At 39.9% G+C, this 23,183-nt stretch overlaps 1 protein-coding gene and 1 pseudogene across 25 annotated transcripts in view; both read left to right on the plus strand.

Moving 5' to 3' along the window:
- Window positions 1-4,389, plus strand: part of Setd5 (SET domain containing 5) — a 74,393-nt gene extending 70,004 nt beyond the window's left edge. For all 25 annotated transcript variants that reach the window (XM_021260093.2, XM_087216771.1, XM_087216767.1 and 22 more), the window contains 3 exons: window positions 776-909; window positions 1,385-1,473; window positions 1,796-4,389. In XM_021260093.2, the coding sequence (XP_021115752.2) occupies window positions 776-909; window positions 1,385-1,473; window positions 1,796-2,404 (832 nt within the window). In that variant the 3' untranslated portion in view covers window positions 2,405-4,389. The remainder of the gene's footprint in view (window positions 1-775; window positions 910-1,384; window positions 1,474-1,795) is intronic.
- A 148-nt stretch (window positions 4,390-4,537) lies between these two features.
- LOC147830506 (ribosome production factor 2 homolog pseudogene) lies at window positions 4,538-12,203 on the plus strand (annotated as a pseudogene).
- The last annotated feature ends 10,980 nt before the right edge of the window (window positions 12,204-23,183 follow it).

Consider the following 23,183-nt stretch of genomic DNA (forward strand, 5'->3'; position numbering starts at 1 on the left):
GCAAAGGGTTACTATGGAACAGCACTTTACAAGGCATATATACTCATGGATTCCCATGAGATAGTTGGCTTGGCGGGCACTAACACTGCCTCTTGTATTTTCTCAGTTCCTTTGAGAAGTAATTTAGGAGTCCTGCTAAGTTCTATTTGAATTAACAACAGATGTCTATCCCGTGCAGCTAGCATATATAGAAAAGTGAGACATTGTAGGAAAGGAAAGACATAGCTCAAATGATTTTGTCATTAATCTGAGAAACCTTTATTAAACTGCTACTTAAATGTCAGGCACATGATTTCACAGTGGAAAAAATACAGCATTTTTAAATGGAATTTTTTTTTTATACTGGGGATCGAACTCGGGTCCTTGCACTTGCGCAGCAGGCAGCAAAACCACTGAGCTAAAACCCCAGCCCTTTAATTGATATTTTTAATATACTTTTTCCTTCATTTCTTTATCTTTAAACGTTTTTTTTTTTGTTTTTTGTTTTGTTTTGTTTGTACCGGGGATCAAACTCGGGTCCTTGCACTTTCAAGGCAGGTGGTGGAATCACTGAGCTAAATCCCTGGCCCCTTTTTTTTCTTTTATATGTGACATAGTTTTAAAAAGAGGAAATGGCTTGTTTTAAATAAATCCTTCCCCAACACATACCCCCAAAAGATATTTGAGGGTGTTTTTAAGATAATACCCTATATTGTACAGCCTTTCTCAGGATTTATTTATTTCAGACTTTTGACTTGAGGCCTGTGGCTTAAAATTGTGCCCTGTTACTTTGCAGGATGGTTCCCACATCAGTGGAACGACTCCGAGAAGGAGGGAGCATTCCTAAAGTCCTCCGGAGCAGTGTGAGAGTCGCCCAAAAGGGGGAGCCCTCTCCCACATGGGAGAGTAACAGCACAGAGAAAGACTCAGGTGAGCCCCTGGCCTTCTGCTGCCAACAAGGTTCAGGGACTTGTGAGCCAGGCTCTACACAGCTCACACCAAAGGCTGGGATGAGGTGAGTCAGTTTCTGGCGCACTTGGGCTCTGCCACATGCTAGGTTCCAGCTCAGTCTTGCTCTGTTGGGCTACAGTATTTATAATATCTAGCATTGCTTGCTGTCTTATCTGCTCTTTTTTCCCAAGGAATATCTTTCTGTAACTCTCATCTCTCCAAAGTCCTGGATCTCCACTTGGATGAAGGATGAAGAGAACGAGACAAGAATCAGATCAGGCATTTAAAACATAGCCCATAATGAAACCCTCCTTTGCCCTTCTGGCATGCTGCACTCACTCATTTTGTCACAAGGAGAGCAGCATGAATTGGTGATGGCTTTGGTCCTTTGAATGAACAACAGCTATTTCTTACTTATTCTGAGAAGCCAGGTTGATTTTATGATACCTTCCAGATCCTGCAGATGGAGAATGCCCAGACACATTGAGTTCAGCGCTCTCTAAAGGAGCAACCGTTTACAGCCCTTCCAGATACAGCTACCAGGTGAGTCAAGGCATTGCTGATCTCTGGGCATCAGAGTGTGTTATAAGTTACAGAGACTTGTGGTCCTGGCTATTCTGTGCAGTTTCGATACTGGCATTGCATATAATTTCACAGCTCTGGAAGTAAGTCATGTCTTCAACCTCGGGTATAAAGTAAGATGATCAGAGACAGCCTTCTTAATGCCTTTGGGATCCTAAAAAGAAAAGAAAAGGGGGGGGAATGTTAAAGAAACGTGAAGGAAAAAAGTTGGATACTGTAAATATTCTCAAGCCCTTGAAGAGACTTGTTTACTTCCTTATGCTTTCCTCTCCACTCTTTCTAGCTCCTGCAGTGTGACAGTCCACGGACAGAATCACAAATCCTCCTTCAGCAGAGTTCCTCCCCTTTTAGAGGACATCCCACTCAGTCTCCAGGATACAGTTATCGAACTACTGCACTGAGACCTGGAAATCCCCCCTCTCACAGTTCTTCAGAATCATCCCTCTCTTCAGCATCCTTTCCCAGCCCCGCCCACCCTGCGTCCACAGACTCATTGGCCCCATTTACGGGGACACCAGGGTATTATAGCAGCCAGCCACATTCTGGAAACAGCACTGGCAGCAGTCTTCCGAGGAAGAGCTGTCATTCTAGTGCTGCTAGCCCTACCCTGCAGGGCCCCTCAGACTCGCCAACCTCAGACTCAGTTTCTCAGTCCAGCACAGGAACTTTGAGTTCCACCTCCTTTCCTCAGAACTCTAGGTCGTCATTGCCATCAGACTTACGGACTATCAGTCTGCCCAGTGCTGGGCAGTCAGCTGCCTACCAGGCCTCCAGGGTATCTGCGGTTTCCAATTCACAGCACTACCCACACCGCGGGAGTGGGAGTGTGCACCAGTACCGACTCCAGCCACTGCAAGGGTCGGGAGTCAAGACTCAGACAGGACTTTCCTAGGGCTTCTGGATATGGGCAAACTGAACTGAATGAGCCCATAGCTGCTTCCTTCCAGCTGCCTCTGGAACCTCGGCCGAGCATATTGCTGGGGAAGGGGGGATACAAGGCGCCAGAGGATTGGGTCTGGTCAACAAGAAACAAGACTTGTGGTCGTGACTGGCCTCTGGCCTTGGAGAAAGATGTAAATCTTGTCTGAAGCAAAGACTATAAAGTTTCTCCCTGCTGTTAAGGGTACATTGTTGACAAGCAAATGGTGTTTCAGTTAGTAACAGTTCTAAGTGCAATGAGTTGTGTTGAAGCCTCTGTCTCCCATCCTTGCCTGTAGCCAGTAGTCACTTGTGCAGTGAGGACATCTTTTTAAATTTAAAAAAAAAAAAAAGTTTTTATTTCAAAAGAAAAAAGTGAGAAGAGCCAATCTCAGAGCCCCAAGCCATCCAAGTAGTGTTAGGGTTTTATGCACTTGAGAAAAATGGTAGGTATGTAAATGTTCACCTTAAAAGAACCATTCCAAAAGCAGATGTCTGGCTAAGGTGTGTCCACCCAGAGTACTTCTTACCTTTGTCTTAAAACCAGGAAATGGGCAGGGATAATAAAGCTTGGAGCTTGCTCTGACTGAGGGTTGCCTGGCTTTCTGAAAAAGAGCTTATGGTCAGCTCTTGATTATTTGGGAGCAGATTATGTGAGGAGATTTGAGCCCCAGATGTTACCATTCCACTTGTCTTCCCAAACTGTTTCACAGTTTTGAAACCCATGGCGTAACTAGACAAAAGTGGAATGAGAAGTGATTCCCAGTGAAATCAGTTACATCTTTTGGTAATTCAATAAGGAAGGATCTCAAGTGGTCTGGGACTTCTTTGTATTTTCTGTTCTACTCCCAGTTAATCAGAAGTTGGATCCCATGAGTAGCACCGCCTCCGTGATTGGAGAGCACGTACTCGTGACTGCAGGGTAAGAGTGGGAAGATAGGTTTGTGGAGTGGCACCGACAAGACTGTGATTGTGTGTGGGCTTGCCCCACTTTTCTTTGGGGGATGCTTATGTGAGAGTGGGCTGATGAGAGAGTTAGCAAGCCACCCACACCCCTAACACTGTTCTGGATGAGACAGAGCAGACTGGCTTCTCCCCATCAGTGCATTGTGCCTGTTGTACACCCCTGGAGGTGCCCTGGAGCCAGCCCAGGTGGGGTACACAATCTTTTTAAATTCCATATGGTTGCCAGCTTATTTCTTTCACTTGTTTACTGTAATACCCGGCGTGTTTTTATTTATCTTAATTTTGTATTCAGTTATAACCATGGTAGGGGTAGTAAATATATGACAGGTGTGATCCCTGGTGCTGCAGTGGACCTTCTTTTCTTTTGGACAAGATAATACTGTGAGTCTCCCTCCTTCTAATTTGTTCTTTTTCCCCAGCCTCTTGCATCCTTTTTTTTCTACCCTGTCTTACAACTATCATATGCACAGTCTTCTCTCTTTGTGTGTGACTGTTACAAAATTTCACTTTGCAAAATTGAAAATCAGGTGTTTGCTCAAATGAGGGGAGATTTTCTTTTTAATGCTGAGACCTCAGCAGAGTACTCTTCTTTTTGTTTCCCCCACAAACCCATCAGTCTGGGAGAGCATTGGGAGTGGAAATCATGTTGCCTGGGATGCCGGTTTCTTTGTATATTATATAACATGTATGTAAATGTCTCTCCATTTGGGCTGGGGTTTGCATTCTCCCCTTGGCTGTTAACCAAGGGGCGAGGCCAGCGGGCAGGCAGCCCTCACCCTGCCTGGCACGTGCAGGGACCCCAGCCACTCTGTGTGGGCAGGGTGCTGTCAAGACCAGACCTCCTGGGGGGGGGGAATGGGGGGGAACTCTTGGAAGGGAAGAAGTATCACTTCTTTCTCAAATGGAGTGTTTACACCTTGCTGTAACATTTGAACTTTCACAAGAGATGTAATAATTTTGATAATAAAATTCTTAACCATAATAATCATAAAGTTGAGAACTTCTTTGTTCTGTCCTGTGACCTTACCCCTTGCCTAGTTTTGCTAATGTTTTCCTTACCTGATGAAGCCAAGGTGGATCCCTGTTCAGGAGAGTATACTCTTTGAGACAGGGCCTTGTCATCTGATTCAGGCTGGCCTCAAACTCAGGGCAGTCCTCTCGCCTCAGCCTCCTGAGTGCTGGGATTACAGGTGTAATCAGGAGAATGTGCTGTTGGTGGAGTTGTTTTGCTTATCAGGCAAGAGGCCAGGAATGTTGATAAATCTTCTTCAGACTTTCTACAGTTGAGATCAGGCTTGTGTTGAGGCTAAGTCTGTATCATTGAAACTGGAACCTGACTTGAGCTGGAATGTATTCCTGGCCTTGGCTTCAGTTTTTGCAGCAGTTGCTAAATGGCCTTTTTCTTTTGAAATCGAAAATCCAAAAGGCATTCTAAGCATTATTTGGGGGCTTTGAGCTTATTGGACTGATAAAAACAGTGGTTAGGATATACAAAGCAAAGTCTCATCTGTCCTGGAGGTTATATTCTAATTGGGGAGATAACTATTAGTACCTAATTTCAATATCCAATACTGTTTTGTTGGACTTTCACCAGTATGACATAGAAAGTAAAGAAGGAAGCTCTTGATCCTCCCAAAGGTGAAGACAAAGGTTTTAAACATCGAGAAGATAGTGCTGAAAGGCATCCACAGTCACAAAAGATCTGCATATCACCTACCTTCCATTGACCCAAGACACTGTGGCTCCAGAGACAGCTGCAGTACCTTTGGAAGAACACCTCTAGGAGATGCAAGCTCATTCACTTGTCAGGTGTCATCAGGTTCCCCCTGACTGCTGAGTATGCCATGAAAAAGAGAAAAGGCAACTATACATTTGTGTGTGTTGTAGGTGTCAAAGCCAGGAAACACCAATTCGGTGAGGATGTGAAAAAGCTTTATGCCTTTAATGTGCTCCCAGTCAATTCCTAGATCAAGGCTGATGGACCGACACAGTGGAGAAGGCGTGTATGCTCTGGCTCCTGATTGTGATGCTTTAAATGTTGGCAACAAATTGGGATCATCTAAACAGTCCAACTTAGCTAATTCTAAATCAACATTTTCACCATTCAAAAAAATCAGTGATATGGTGCTTGCCTAGGATATGCAAGATCTTGAGTTTGATTCCCAGCACCCCTCCCCCAGAAATATTACAGTTTCCTAACGGATAAATAACTAGAGTAGATGAAAGGACCACTCTAGATTGGTTGGCTAGGATAAGTTTGTGGAGAGTTGATACTGAAACAGACCTGAATCATAAGAAAAGTCATGGGTGATATGACTGAAGATCATTCCTGGACAGTTCAGTCAGGATGTGCAAAGACTGAGGTAGAAAGGCCTTGATTGAGATGTACGTACCTGAGGAAGGGGATATAAGATCCAGTAAGAGAACAAGGGTCAGCAAACTTTCCATGTCTGATAGTAAATATTCAGGCTTGGCAACCCATATCTCTGTCATAACTACTGAACTCTTCCATTTCAGTATAAAAGCAGCTGTAGACAGTATGTGGCTGTGTTCCTGTAAAACTTTTTATAAAAACAGGTAGGTGGCAACCGGTAGGCTAAAGTTTCTTGGTCCTTAATGAAGAGGCTTGTAGATTTAATTTAAAGAACAAATCCTTACAGGATTTCAGGCAGAAAATGAATTAATTTATGATTTGCAGATTGCTTGGTTTTTTTAACCCTACTGATCATTTTTATTTGGGGGGAGATGAATAGAAGCTGGGAAACCAGTGTGGAAGCGATAGCAGTTATTCAGGCAAACAACGATACAAAGTGACTTATTAAGATGGTAATAATGGGGATGAGTAGTAGTTGAAATTGGAATATATTGTGCAGCTGCACAGCAGGACTTGCCAACAGAATGGGCTGAAATATTTACTGAGTGTCTATGATAGACTGTATTTTGTGAGGTACATAAGGGATTTAGAGATGAGGATCGTGTCCTAAGAATACCTATGTAACCTACCAATAGCCACAATCTAATTCTACCTGGAGTAGGAGGGAAATTGTGTAGTTTTTTTTTGAAAAAACAGCTTCATATTCAGTGTCTTAATTTGTCTCAGTTCGGTGAAAAAAGCAAATCCAGTGCATGAAGTTAAAGATGAGAACTGAAATTTAGTGTTCAACAATTCCACAGGGATTCTGATGATGAATAAACATGTCTGCTTTCTGCCAGTATTGGAAGGTTTTTTATTGGGTTTTCATATCATTATACAGAATACCTATAGTGTGCGAGACTACATGGAAGGGCCTGGAAATATGAAGGTAAGACAAGTCAACTGCTTGTTAGCAATTAGTCTATTTGCTACTGCTGTCAAGTACCGACTGTGTTGCTGGACACCTTCCTTTTGATGTGGTATAAATCTAAGAAGTAGAATAGTAATATAAGCCAGCATAATGCTGGCCCTATATACATTACTTCACGAGTTCCTAGTCTCTGCCGTCATTTACGTCATTAACAGCAATGTCTGAGGTAAGTATTACCACTTAATAATTTTTTAAATTTCAAGCAGACTCAAACTGACAATTTTGGAAATTGTACAATTTACCTAGAAAGCAAGTAAAAACCACCTGATAGCAGTTTCCGGTTCCAGGTGACCCCGCGCATGCGCTTATCTCGCACACCCGCACAGTGCACGTGTATTGGGTGAACTGAGGTGGTAGCGATGGACGTCTTGGACCGAGTTATAAAGCCCAAAACAAAAAGAGCCAAGAGATTCCTTGAGAAGAGAGAACCGAAACTTAGTGAAAATAATAAAAACGCTATGCTGATGAAAGGGGGAAATGTAAATTCAATAGTGACACAAGTACTGAAAGACGTGTATGCACTGAAAAAACCATATGGAGTTCTGTATAAAAAGAAAAATATTACAAGACCATTTGAGGATCAGACATCACTGGAGTCCTTTTCAAAGAAGTCAGATTGTTCTTTATTCATGTTTGGATCCCATAGTAAGAAACGGCCCAATAACCTAGTAATATGTCGTATGTATGACTACCATGTGCTGGATATGATTGAGTTAGGTATTGAGAAATTTGTGTCTAAAAGATATTAAGAACAGTAAATGTCCTGAGGGAACAAAACCCATGTTAATATTTGCTGTTGATGATTTTGACACTACAGAAGACTACAGAAGACTAAAAAGTCTTAATGATTTCTTCAGAGGCCCGCCCCCACAGTAACAAATATCCGCCTGGCTGGGTTAGAGTATGTTCTGCACTTCACTGCTCTGAAGGGGAGCTATAAGTTGCTGTTGAAGAAATCTGGTTGCAGAACACCACAGATTGAGTTAGAAGAGATGGGACCTTCATTGGATCTGGTTCTGAGGAGGACACACCTGGCCTCAGATGACCTTTATAAGTTATCTATGAAAATAGCAAAAGCTCTCAAGCCAAAGAAGAAGAAAAATATGTCCCATTATACTTTTGGTACAACTTATGGAAGGATTCATATGCAGAAACAAGACCTAAGCAAACTACAAACAAGGAAAATGAAGGGATTGAAGAAGCGACCTGCAGAAGACCAGGAGAAAAAGTCAAAGAGAATTTTAAAAAATTAATGGAACTTAGCCAACAACTACAATTGAATCATCAAGCTTCAATACAATTCAATTTCTTAAACAAAAAAAAACAAAAAAAACCCACCTGATATGCTGTGAAACTTACTGAGAAGCACTTACCAAGCTGAGAGTGTAAATGATACCCTTTCCTAACTTAAAAACATGAGTCTGAGGAGACAGGCATGATGGTGCAAACCTGTAATTCCAGCACTCAGGAGGCTGAAGCAGAAGGATCACCACAAATTAGAGGACAGCCTGAGCTACATAGTGAGTTCAAAGGCCAGCATGAACTACTCAGACCTTGTCTCAAAAAAAAAAAAAAGTTTTAGGAAAAGAGGAGTACAAGGCAACTTCCTTAATAATAATATAGTAAATGTCTTTTTTAACCACTGTACTGGACATGAAAAATAGAACCGTCATATCAGTCCATTTTTGTATCATCATAAAGTCAGAAATCCAAAGTCAAACCATCCTAATTCACAGGTCAATGGTATGGGCCTTGGTACTGTCTGCATTTTGAGGCATTCACTGAGGTCTTGAAACATCATATATGGGTTAAGGAGAAGCTACATAGCATTTAAATTAGCACTTTAAAATGAACTATCTAAGTGGGGTTTTTTCTTCAGTTAGATTTGGTTTTTTGGTGGTGGTAGTTAGAAATTGAAACCAGGACCTTGACGCTGAGCTGTATCACCAGTCCTTTGTATTTATTTTGAGACAGGGTACAGGGTCTTGCTAAGTTTCCCAGATGGGACTCGAGTTGTTGGGCCAGGGATTTAGCTCAGTGTTTCTGGCGCCTGCCACGCAAGCTCAACGTCCCGAGTTCTATCCCTGGTACCAAAAAACAAACTACAATGACAAACCACCTCATAACTGTTAGGAAGAATATTAACAAAAAGTCAAAAGACAGCAAGTAAACCTATATGTGTGCTGGCAAGAATGTAAGTTGGTGTATCCTTTATGGAAAACAGCAAGGGAGTTTGCCAAAGAATTGAATGTACAATACCATATGTATGATCCAGCAATTCCAGTGGTGGGTATATATCCAAAGGAAACAAAATCATTATCTCAAAGAGACATCTGCACTCTCATCACTGCAGTATTATTTACAATAGCCAGTGTATCTAAGCAATGTAAATGTCCACCAGATGAATAAAATGTGTATGTTTGAGAAATACTATAATACCGCTCAGACTTCAAAAGGAAATTCTGCAGTTTATGACAACATGGATGAGCCTAAAGGACATCATGCCAAGTGAAATAAGCCAGAGACAGACAAATATTGTATGCTCTCACTTGTGAATATAAAAGAGTCAAATTGGTAGAAACAATAAAAGTTGCCAGGGGTTAGAGTATGAGGGAAATGAAGGGAAAGTTGGTCAGATGGTATAAATTTGGTTATGAGTAAATTTGAGAGATACAATGTGCACTATGGTGACTTAATAATAAAATGACATGGACTTCAAATTTCCTATAAAGAGTAGATTTTAAGTTTTGCCCTGAAAAAAGTAACAATGGGAGGTGGTAGATTAACTTTCATAATGTCTAAATATATATAATATTTACATTTTTAATATATACAGTTTCTTTGTCTTTTATACCTAAAAGTCAAGAAAGAAAAATAAATGGTCTCCCAAGCCATGAAAAGATGTAGAGGAATTTTATATGTACCTTTCTATGAAAATAGCCAATCTAAAAAGACCATATATCCTATTCTAACTATATGACATCCTGGAAAAAGCAGTGCTATTCAGGCAGTCATTGGTTGCCAGGGATTAAGAGATGTGTGAGAGAGAAACAAGATTTTTAGTACAATGACACTTCAGTATGATACTAAAATGGTGGGGATATGTTATTCATTTGTCAAAATACATATGAATGTATAACACCAAGAGTGGAGAGGGAAGCCTAATGTAAACTATGGACTGTGGGTACTAATATGTAAATGTAAGTAGTCAGTAGTACAACTGTACAACTTTCATGTGGAATGTTGATAGAGAGCCTGGAAAATTGTGTGTGTGTGTGTGTGTGACATTTACTTTCCACTCACTTTTGCTATAAACAAACTGCTTTATATAAAACAATTTTAAGTGACAAATACAGAAAATAGTTAAAGAAGACCCATCATTTTATCATAGGAGTTTCTAAAGAAGAAAAAGCACTGATCATGGTACCACATGCCTGTAATCCCAGCACTAGGGGAGGCTGAGGCAGAATGATGACTGTGGGTTCAAGGCCAGCCTGGATTACATAGCGAATTCAAGAGCAGCCTAAACTACATAGCAAGACCCCATTTTGAAAGGAAGGAAGGAGAGAGAAAGGAGAAAACCAAAGGAACAGAATACCAATAGCTACAATTGAGAAAACTCCTGAGTGAGGAGAGAGGCCCTACCCCCACTGCAGATACCAGTACCAAGCATGCCCCATGGCAAGGGGGCAGCAGAAGCAACAACCAAAGGACTGACCTGATTGAAGATAAGACCAACATGCTCGAGAAGTTTGCTCCAGTACTGAGGTATTACCCTCCTAAAGACACTGGGTGAGAAAGTCTTGGGGACAAGCTTGGAAAAGGTGAGAGTTAAACAGAGATCTCCTAGGATCTGCTGGGAGGCTCAGGCCAGGAAGATCACTGGGCCTATATACTGTGTGGGGCACCAGGTTTGTTGGGAATAATCTTCACAGTGGGTAGACCTGAAGAAGATAACATTTAGTCCGGGGGTATGCTTGTGCTCTTGCCCTGCTGCCTGCATCTAGCAGAAGTTAGTGGTCTCAATTACTATCAGTCAGTGTCTGAGTGGCCTAAGTGTCTTCACTAAAATCACAGGCCTCTTTGCTCTGGTTAAGGATTGTTTGTGAATGTTCTTAGGGTTTGTCAGTATCCAGTTGATATCTGATCCCATTGTTGTCATTGACTTTACTACTGTAATTAGTCTGACAAGGTTATTGCTGTCAATTGGTTTTCTCTATATGCTAGTGTCTGGATAGCCTGGGGGTCATAACACTGCAGCAAACTCCTGAAGAACCAGGGACTGAACCAAAGAAGCTGCAAACCTCAGAAGGAAAAAAAAAAAGCATAAAAAGACAAGGCAACAAAATGCCTTCAGAAACTCCCAAGTCCCCCAAAATGAGTTCAGGTTACATCAAGCAAGATAAAATTGAAAGCCATGCAGCAGAAAGTTTAGAAAGGGTATCATTGGAGATAAAACAGTTCAATACAGTGTTTGGTGAATTTAAAAACGAGAATATGAAAAATGGATCCAACCACTGATGACTAATATAAGAGTAATTGTAATTAATGAAAAATCAGAAAACAGCACAAAGAGCATAAAAAACCTGTTTATGGAAGTAATAACAGAACTTTCCAAACAAGGAAAAAATTTAACAGAGATAAGCTAGGCATATAGAACCCCAAATAGCCATGATCAGGAAAAAAAAAAAAGAAGTACACACCACATCATAATTAAAATACCAGAAATCCAATGCAAGAACCAGAATAGTAAAGGCTGCTAGAAAAAAGCAATGAATCACCTATAAAGGAAAATCTATCAGAATTACAACAGACTTCTCAACACAAAATAAAGGCAAAGAGAGGTTGGAATGAAGTGTTGGAAGCTCTGAAAGAAAACTTCCAACCCAGACTGTTCTATCCTGTAAAATTATCTTTCAAAACTGATGGAGAAATAATATATTTCAATGATAAAGAGAACCTAAACAAATTTATGACCAGGGCTGGGGATTTAGCTCAGTGGTTCCGCCGCCTGCCTTGAAAGTGCAAGGTCCAGAGTTCAATCCCCGGTACCAAAAAAAATACAAAGAAGACAAATTTATGACCACCAAACCAACACTCAAAACTCAAGAAGTTGCCAAAAGGTCCAATAAAATGAATGTTTCAGGTAGGGCTTGCAATTAAGTAGATGGGAAAGAAACCAAAACAACAGGGAAATAATACAGGATAATAACAGGAATAAGTCAACACCTATCAATTACAACCATCAATGTAAATAGACTGAATTCAAAAAGACACAGGTTAGCAGAATGAATTGAGAAACAAAACCCAACGGTATGGTATATAGAAGAAACATTAACACAAAAAGAAATTCATAGACAAAATCAAGGGATGGAAAACAATATTTTATGTAAAAGGAATAGCTATCTTATTTTCAAAGTAGACTTCAACCAAAGCTGTACCAAAGAAGGACATTACATATTGGTTAATGGAACCATTCAATAGGAAGTTGTAACAATTATATATGCACCAAACCTGTGTGGCCAACTTCATAAAACAAACACTACTAGACATAAAATCAGATAAACATCAGTAAAGGCATAATATGGGACCTCAATGCCCCACTATCACAAATAGATCAACCAAACAGAAAATAGAGTTAAGCCAAACTTTTGAATGCCTAAGTAAATACAAAAGAATCAAAATTTTACCATACATACTGTCAGATCACAGTGCAGTGAAACTAGAAATCAATACCAAAGCAATCACAGAAACTATGCAAATATATGGAAATGAACGCACTTGAATAACAATGGGGCACAGAAAAACTTAAGGTAGAAATAAAACAGCTCCTAGTATTAAATGATACTGCCAGTACTACATACCAGAACTTAAGGAACACAATGAAAACCAATCCTATAAGGGAGGTTTATAGCTGTGAATGCTCACATCAGAAAAACAGAAGAAGCCCAAATAAATAATGATGCACCTCAAGGACCTAGAAAAATAGTACAAACCCAGAGCTTATATAATATAGAAGGAGATTATAAAGATCAGAGCAGAAATCAATGAAATGGAAACAAACACATAAACACAAAGGATCAATGAGTTGAAGGCTAGTTCTTTGAAAGAATAAACAAAGATAAACACTTAGCCAATCTTACTCAAAAAGGAAAAAAAAGACACAAATCAATGCAACGAGAAATGAAAATGGTATGGGCCGGGGATTTAGCTCAGTGGTTTCGCTGCCTGCTGTGCAGGCACAAAGACCCGAGTTCGATCCCCGGTACCAAAAAAAACAAAAAAAAAAGAAAGAAAGAAAATGGTGAAATCACAATACCTCCAAAATCCAGAAAATTATTAGCAGCTACTTCACAAACATAAGTGCCAAAACACTGGAGAACTCAGAAGAAATGGAGACATTCTTGCCTTTACATGAATTATAAATATTGAACAAAGAAGACATAAAAATTTTAATCTAATAACAAATGATGAAATTGAAGCAGTAATAAAATACTGCCAACTAAGAAAAGTCTAGGTCTTGATGCATTCTGTATCAGTCAGTGCTTACTAGAAAAACATTTAATGCAAGATATACAAATACATAAGAATTTACAAGATTTGCTTATAGTGGCCACCTGCAGAGTTAGGTGTGGAATAGGGCTGTCTGTTCACTGGAGAGCCAAAGGATCCAGTTGAAGGCCTGGAGCTCATCATAGTGTCCTGTGCAAGTTCATGTCAGAAGGCCAGAGGGTCTCCCATGAAAGGCTAAAGAGTGCACTGGAAGCCAGGAGATGACATCCAAGGTGAGGGTGAAGACTGCAGCTCCTCCAAAGAAACAGAAGTGCACCTTCCTTCTTCATTTCCCTCTCATCCATTCCAGTGGCAAGCCTATTTGTTGCTGTCACATCCAGGATGGTTTTCTATCTTCAGTAAACTCTTTCAGTCACACCCAGAACTATAATGATCCAATTGAGTTTAGTTTCTCAAGTTAGCACAATCAGTTAATTATCACAGATTCACAGCTGAATTCTATAAGAATTTCAGGGAAAATCTAAAACCAGTATTCCTCAGACTCCTTAATGAAATTGAGGGGGAAGGAATATTTCCAAAATCATTCTTGGTAGCTAACATCCCTATCCCTAAACTAGACAAGGATCCAACCAAAAAAGAACTGCAGGCCAAGCTCTAATGAACATAGATGCAAAATTCCTTAACAAGATACTGGCAAAGAATGCAGCAAATCATCAAAAAGTTCATATGGGCTGAGGATTTAGCTCAGTGGCAGCGTGCTTGCCTCACAAGTACATGGTCCTGAGTTTGATCCCAGGTAACAGAGGTGGGGGATAATACACCACAACCAAGTAGACTTCATCACAGGGATGCAAGGATGGTTCCACATATGCAAATCAATAAATGTAATTCATCACATAAACAGACAAAATCTAACATCCATTCATGATAAAAACCCTGAAGAAAATAGGTATAGACGTATTTTAATCTGATAAAAGCCATGTGTGACCAACCTACTGCCAACATATTAAATGGGGAAGAGCTGAAAGCCTTCCCTTTAATAAGGAATGAGACAAGGATATCCATTATCACTTCTTTTCAACACACTCCTCAAAACATTAGCCAGAGCAATCAGGCAAGAGAAAGAAGTAAAAGGGATATGCATAGGAAAAGATAAAGTCAAAGTATTATTTGCAGATGGCATGATCCTTTACTTACAAGACCCAAAAGAACTCTACCAAAGCACTCCCAGAATAACCAAATTCAGCATTACATAACATACTGATACACACAAAAATCAATAGCAATCCTCTTGAACTCACTGAAAAAGAAAATAGGAAAACAATACCATTCACAATAGCATAAAAAAATTAAATACTTAGGAATTAACCTAACCAAGGAAATGAAAGACCTCTACAATGAAAATTACATCACTGAGAAAGAAAATCAAGGAGGACATCAGAAAATTGAAAGATATCCCCTATTCCTAGATAGACAGAACCAATATAATCACAATGGCCATAATCCAAAACTGATGTACAGAAATTAAATGCCAGCCCAATCAAAATACCAGTGGCATTTCTCAGATATCTAGAGAAAATAAGCCTAAAATTCATACAAAAGAGGAAGATACCCAGAATAGCAAAAACAATCCTGGGTAACAAAAACAAAGCAGATGACATCACAATCCTAGACTTGAAGTAACACTATAAAGCTATGGTGATTAAAGCAGCATGGTACTGGCACAAAAATAGGCATGTGATTCAATGGAACAGAATAGAAGAACCAGAAACAAGCCCAGGCACATACAGCTATCTAATCTTTGACAAAAGGGCCAAAAACATTCTCTGGAGGAAAGATAATCTCTAATAAATGGTGCTGGGAAAATTGGAAATCCACATGCACAAAATTGAATCTAGACCCATACATCTCACCACGTACTAAACTAAAATCAAAATGGATAAAAGATCTAAATGTTAAAACAAACACTTAATCTGCTGGAAGATAAAATAGGGAATTGAAGACATAGACAAGGACTTTTTTTTTTTCAGTACCGGGGATCAAACTCAGGACCTTGCGTTTGAAAGGCAAAAGGACTTTTTTTTAATAGAACCCCAGGACACAAGAAATAATACCAAGAATCAACAGCTGGGCATGGTGGTGCACACCTGTAATCCTAGCACTCAGGAGGTCTGAGGCAAGAGGTTCGCCTTGAGTTCGAGGCCACCCTAAGCTACATAGTGAGTTCAGGGCCAGCCTGAACTACAAAGTGAGACCCTGTCTCAAAAAAACAAAACAAAATGAATCAACAAATGGGATCATATCAAATTAAAGAGCTTCTGAATAGCAAAGAAAATAACCAACAGAATAAAGTGACAGCCTACAGAATGGGAAAAAGAGTGTACCCACTATTCCTCAGATAGGGGACTAACATCTAGGATATATAGGGAATTCAAAAAAATAGACTCCCCAAAACAAAAGATCCAGTCATAAAATGGGCAACTGAAATGAATAGATATGTCTCAGAAGTACAAGTAGCCAATAAATAACATGAAAAAATGTTCAACATTGCTGACTATTAAAGAAATGAAGATTAAAACTACACTGAGATTAAAAAAAAAAAACTACACTGAGATATTTGTCTTACCCCAGAAAGAATGGCCTGTCATCAAAAAATTTAATAATATATCCTGATGAGGATGTGGGGGAAAAATAACTCTATTGCATTGCTGGTGGGAATGTAAACTTGTACAACTGCTATGGAAATCAATGTGGAGATTCCTCAAAAACACTAAAAATAAAAATTCCATTTGACCCAGCTATCCCCCTTCTATGTATCTTCCCAAAAGGGTTAAAATCAACATATTACAGGAATACATGCCTGCTTATGTTTATAGCAGCACAATTTATAATAGCTAAGTCTTGGAAACAGTATATATGTCCACCAACAGATGAATGAGTAAGGAAAATGTGGTATTCATATACAATGGGGTACTATTCTGCATAAGGAAGGGTAAGGATTTGTCAGTAAATGGATGCAACTTGAGAACATAATGTTAAATGAAATAAGTCAGACACACAAGATTAAATATCACATGTTTGCTCTTATATGAGAAAATATATATATATATTTATGTGCACACACAAAAAGCAAAATAGAAGATAGATAAATAGGAAATAGGGAGAGGTTCATAAAATTCCTCAAATTACCTATTTTGTTATTTCAAAAATATTTTGATATATGCTAATTTATTTCCTTTATACTAATAGTTTCTCTTAGTTCATCAAAAAAAAAGTTTCATGCTATTAGCTGTTAGTTCTTCTTTGTAAGAATTTTTTCTGTCTTGTACTCTGAGTTATTACTTTGAAGACAGTAACACATTCCGAATTAACTATTGTTCTCATTTTGTTATGAAATTTTATTTTTTCATAAAATAAACTTTTAAAACTTTCCAAAATATTTTAAAATACAAATTGATAGTTTATATTACATATTTAGTAAAATTTAATTCAACTGAGCAATATCAAAACATTCTAGGGTCTCAATGAAAAGGAAAAATTTTAGGCATTTAATATAGAGAGAGACAAATAGACACAGATATTATATTATAAAGCATTTGTCACTTTTATTACTTATAATAGAAAATGAGACTGTTATCAGACTTTTTTACATCACTGTAGCAAAGGGAAATGGAATACAGGTAAGGAAAGAGAGACCAAACTGTTTGTACCAATTGACCTTACTTTCCAGAATAATGGCAGCTTACTTGACATTCAAAACTTGAAGAATTTTATTTTTAGGAAAGCTTCGATTCTATTTATGTGACTGAGCTTCAGGCAGCCATTTCTTTCTGTCTTGAAAGAAATCAGCCTAAAGTGTGGTAGTCAATATTAATTATATATTAATGGAGAACAGACTAAATGAGGAATATAACATAATATATGTAGGGAACAGGGAAAGGGGACATTACCAGAACTTTTGCAGTGGGTCCTGGTTTCCTGTGAGCCACAACAGCACAAGGCAAATTAAAGAATAAAGACAGGAAACAAGACTTAGAGAAGAAGCCGGGTTCTGGGCCTGATCAATGCTGCTCTGGTCAGCAAAGATGAAGGCACCCGAGCTTGCCACTATTTATTGGCTTCATAGGGAGTATAACTCAGAGGGTTGTGATAATCCTAAATTACAAGGATCTTATAATCAGATGTCTAGGAGAGTGGCAGTAATCCTATGACCATGAGGATCTTATACTGATGAGGATCTTAGGTTGATAAGGAGCTTATGTTGATTAGGACTATAAAATGAGCAAAGACATTCTTACAATAGTAGGTAGGATGAGTTAAACTGATAAAGGAATTTGTCCCTCCCAAAGTGAAACCTTTCTCTTACTACCTGGTTCTTGAGGAACCAGGATGTCTTCAGCTGATATAATCTTGCCCTTGAGTGTCACAGCATCACAGGACCATTGAGGCTTCAGCTGTGACCAGAGGCAAAAATGGAGTTATATTTTGGCAGGTCATAGCCAGCCTGTAGGCAAAAAGACTAGGCCTAATCACATTTTAATTGTGAAATAATTTTTCCCCAAAATTATGTAGAATGGCTCCAAAAAAATATAGCATAAAATAGTTCATGTTACCTATATGTGATAGTTAACTGTTGTGTCAACTTGAACAAAGAAACACCCAGCTGATTGGCTTAGCATAGTTCTGGGTGTGACTGAATTATGGACTAACTGAAGAGGGAAGACCCACCCTGGCTGTGGGTGGCATCAACCAATGGGCTGCAGCCTGGAGGGAATAAAAAGGGAAATAAGAAGGAAATCTCAATTATGCTTTGGAGCAGCTCCAGTCTTTCCATCAACTTTGGACATCCATCATCCAGTGCAGACTCTTCACCCTTCCAGCGCAAATTCTTCAGCCTTCCAATATAGATCTTTCAGCTTCCCCACATAGACTCCAATGGGACTCTGCAGTAAGCTCCAGGTGTTCCACTTTTGACTGGATAGTTTGGTTCTCCAGCACACAGACAGCCCTTTTGCATTCTTCCACACCTGATTCTATAGGCAACCCATTGTAAGCCTACCTTGTAAATTGTGTGTGTATAGATTGATAGTATAGATATATATTATATTAAATCTGTTACTCTAGTGAACTCTGATATACTATACAATAGATGTATGTAGATACAATACAACTTTAAAAATGAGAAAGATTTCAATAACACTTGTGGTGGTATATCTGAGTGCTTTACTGTGGGATAAAGCTAATAAACATAATATTCTTGAGAACTAAGCAGTCATGTCCAACCTTTTGGGTTTCCTGAGCCACATATAAAATATATGTTGTAGTTAATATATATAAATACAAAATGTCCTTTTTAAATATTTGTTATAAGGAAAAAAGGGCAAGGGTCTTACAGGTCATGGGCTGAATATGCCACCAGTGGGGAACCAGATAACTGAAGTTAAAATAGAGATTTAGCTAAAGCCTTGTGTCAGTATTAACTTTTAGTTTTTAAAAGGTATTAGTAACTCTTTTTGAAAACTGGTAAACAAAGGAGACTTCAACATTTATCTTGCCTTTCCTTTGTGGGTCATTCCACTAGATAAATACAGAGCAAATGTTTGTAAGTTTCCTTTTTTTTTGAGTCAAGGTCTTGCTATGTAACCTAACCTGATGCTGAGACCCTCTTGAGGTCTCAAGCCTTCCGATTAACTGGGGTTATAGGTATACCCAGCATTCAGGATTGGAGTTGGGGAGGCATTAAGAGGCACATAATTCTGCAGGGCCGGGGATGTAGCTCAGTGGTTCCCCACCTGCCTGGCAAGTGCAAAGTCTTGAGCTTGATCCCCAGTACCAAGAAAAAAACCGTAAAAAAAAAGTGCGTAATTCTGTTTCTTCATTGCTAATAGCCGTTGATGATCAATGCTTAGATATTTAATTCATTTAGGGCTACAAAATAATGATGTTCCAATTCTATCATTTGTTTTTATTTATTTGTGGGAATACTTCCATAAAGGGAAATTTACAACTGGACATGGTAGCTCATGCCTGTAATCCCAGCTATTTGGGGGGCTGAGGCTCACACATTCAAAGCCAGACTGGTAAGTAAGACCCTCTCAAAATTAAAAATTAAAGGACTGGAAATATAGCTCAGTGATAGAGCTCCCCTGGGTTCGATCCCAAGGGCCACAAAACAAAAACAAACTATAAAGCAGTCAAAATGTGAAACACACACACACACACACACACACACACACACACACTGAATTTGACTAATACATTCCCTCCAACTTGTCCCATGTCAACCAATAGGACAGTTGTGCATGTAGCACTACGGCTCTATCATGAACATGTTAAACAACTGGATCCCATTACCAGTTTGCTGGAAACACAAAGAATAGAGAGACTGACTCAACTGTCCCACAAGAGTGAAGACAACAGCATTCCACTGTGGAATGCGACTTAACAAATGGTCTGACTTCAGAAATAAATCCCAAAGAGGAATAAAATGAAATGAAAGGAAAGGAAATGAAATGAAATGAAATAGGAAAGACATTCTTTTTATTTTTTTTATTTTTTATTTTTTTATTTTTGGTACAAGGGATCAAACTGTGGACCTTGCGCTTATGAGGCAGGCGTCGGAACCACTGAGTTATATCCCCAGCCCAAGACATTCTTTTTAAATGCAAGCCTAAGCTATATTGTTTAGAGATGCCTTTGGGGGTGAAAAAATATAGTTAGAAAGTGATTAATATAAAAATCACGGCTGGGGATTTAGCTCAGTGGTTTCGCCGCCTGCTGTGCAAGCACAAGGACCCGAGTTCGATCCCTAGTATCAAAAAAAAAAAAAGATTAGCAAAAATCAAGATAGTGGCTACTCAGGAAGGAAGATGGATGATATTAGGAGCACGTGAAGAACTTCTGAGTGGCTGGCAAGATTCTATCTCCTTATCAGTATTTAGAAAGGTATTTTAGCCAAGGATGTAGCTCAGTGGCATGGCACCTGCCTGGGAAGTGCAAGGTCCTGAGTTTGATCCCCAGTACCAAAAAAAGGAAAAAACATAGAAAAGTATTTTATAATTCATTAAGATCTACATTTGTTTCATGCTTTTTTTCTGTATTTATATGATGTTTGAGCAAACTAAAGACAGAATCTTATATGGCCACTAGGCCTGACAGGATTTATCAAACCCATGTCTGATGGATGCATTTCTTGGCCTAGCAGTACCTGGCCAGAGTATGTAATAAATACTTTGGGATTTTGTGTCGATTTGGGTTTTGTTTTAGCTTGTTTTGCATTTTGTTTTCTGAAGTTTTTTTTTTTTCAATTGGGTTGTTTGTTCATTTGCAGCACTGGGATTTGAACCCATAGTTCAAATACATGTGTGCACTCTAGGCAAGTACTCTACCCTGATACACCAAAGAGCTACACCGCAGCTTCCCCCACCCCTGGTACCAGGGATCAAACTCAGGACTTTGCGCTTGCCAGGCAGGCATGGCATCACTGAGCTACATCCCTGGCCCCATGCCAGCTTTTTATTTATTTTTATTTTAAAACAGATTCTTCCTAAGTTGCTCAGGCTGTCCTTGAACTTGTAATCCTCCTGCTCCAGCCTTCCAGATAGCTAGGATTACAGTTGCATGCCACTGTACGTGGCCAGCAAATGCTTTGTTGAGTATATGAATTTGAAGAAGCTTCCAACCCACTCAGGTTGGATTCTTACACCCATTTCAGCACCTGAATGAGCTTCCCATCATCTTCAGGTGGGTCTGCTCAGGCACCACAGCTAGGATCATCCCCAGTCCTTTGCTCTACCTAAGTAGACCAGCAGGGCCTTCCAAACTAGAGCACCATTTAAACTTTTGGGTCTAGTGAATTCTACCAACTTCATGCTTCTGAGCCCTAACCAGCCCTCCATAATGAGAATGTTCTGTACCATCTGGCCTCCCCAGTGTTCTCCAGTCTTGCCATACAGTTCTCTCCCTGTCCCTTCTCTCACAGCCTTCTGTTATGTCCTCTGGACACTCCTCTTTTCCTCCACGGACAAAGCCCACCTCCATCCTAGTCTGCTGAAATAAAGTTTTCTCCTTGGGACACCATCTGTCTTGCAAGCCATTTAAGTAGCTGTTCATTCCCTGACATTCTGCTGCATAGAGGATTTCTCCAAGTTTTTGAGATAGTTGTATACAGTCCAGATAAAGATCCCTATCCCACAGATGCTCATTCTTCTCCTAGTGCATCCTTTAGATTCCCTTCCCCTTTCACTGGTATTATTTTTTACCTTTCCAATAACTGATCCTTTTTTTTTTTTTAAGGCAGAGTCTCACTATGTAGTTCAGGCTGGCCTCAAACTCATGGCAATCCTCCTGTTTCATCCTCCTGTTTCAGCCTCCTGAGTGCTAGGATTACAGGTGTGTGCCACCACACCTGGCTCAACAACTGTGATTTTGGAACAAATTTGGCAGGTTTTCCCCTCCACCCCCAATTCTGCCGTATTCCCCACCCTTTGAATGGACAGCCTAACCAGGGTGCCTCTCATCTCAAAGTCTTCTTCTCAAATTCCTGGAAATACTTAGGCAAGCACTCAGCCCCCTACCCACAATCTCCTGTCTTTTCAGCTCTTTCACATAAACTTCAGTCCCTCATTGCCTCTATTTTCTCTGTCTATTGGTCCCAACCTAGGCTCTCTTTTTCCAATACCCAGCCTACATCTGAAGGTGATCTCTGAAACATTTAAGATGCTTGGCTTCCTTTTCACCTAGCTGTCAATCTGTTCTTCTATGCCTGCCCTCCTGTCTGTTGGTACAGTTGCAGATTTGTGGTCAGCTATCAGTTCTTTTATTCCTCCTTAGCTCTAGCAACTATTCTGACTTCCACCATTCTTCTCAAACCCCCTTGGTCACTAGGAAAATGGATGTCATCAGAAAAGAGCTCCCTAATTTTTTCACTCCTTTCACCCCAAAAGTAACTTATATTTTTCCATCTCTGTTATGTGGTAGGTCACCTTTTATTTTTTATTTTTTTATTTTTTTGGTACTGGGCATCGAACTCGGGACCTTGCGCTTGTGAGGCAGGCGCCGGAACCACTGAGCTAAATCCCCAGCCTGTCACCTTTTAATTTTAAAGATCAACCTCTGCACCCTCAGTCAGCTGGCTCCCACCTCTCCAAGGACTTGCTCCTGTAGTCATCTCTTTATCCTCTTAATTGCCATAGCCAGTAAACATCCAGAACATCCCCATATTTAAAGAAAGATTCCAAGCTGGTTATGGGACATATAGACACACACCTGTAATCCCAGCTAGGAGCACTAATTTGAGCCCATCCTGGGCAATTTAGCAAGAGTCAGTCTCAAAAATAGCAATATAGACAAGGCTGAGGATGTAGCTCAGCATTTCCTTGGTTCGATCTCCAGTACTGCAAAGAGATTTCATCTTTCACCTTCCATGCCCCTCTAGGTAAGGCGCCAGTCCTTGTCTGCTGCTGATTCACTACATATACTATTTCCTGAGCAAAGTATAGTCACTCATTTCTTCTCTTTATTTGCACTTCAATGAGTAATCCTCAATCACCCCCTGCCGGCTCCCTTACCAAGTTCAGTGGGGATCTTGTTCACTCAGTGTACATGTTTTTCAGCCCTCACACTAGACTTCTACTCCGTCTGGCCAGCTGACCTTCCCCTTGAACTCAGCACCACATTTACAGTACTCCTCATACCCTCTGACTCCTCCATCATCTCCTCTGAGTCCTGTGTATCAGTGTTTGCGGTCCCACCGCCTCTGCTTTTCCCACCATAGAGCCATCCTCAGCAAGTGCAGCTTGTCCTGATTACAACCATTCTCTGTGTCCCAATGTTTCTGATGCAGATCTTTCTGAGTTTTCCAACTCCATTAAGTCAACTCCATATAAGACAGCCCCACCAAGGTGCCCCACACACATCTGAAAAGTAGCA

The sequence above is a fragment of the Heterocephalus glaber genome, unplaced genomic scaffold (genome assembly GCF_053883595.1).
Source record: "Heterocephalus glaber isolate CG9 unplaced genomic scaffold, H.glaber_assembly_v1.0 deba00000122, whole genome shotgun sequence".
Taxonomy (NCBI): domain Eukaryota; kingdom Metazoa; phylum Chordata; class Mammalia; order Rodentia; family Bathyergidae; genus Heterocephalus; species Heterocephalus glaber.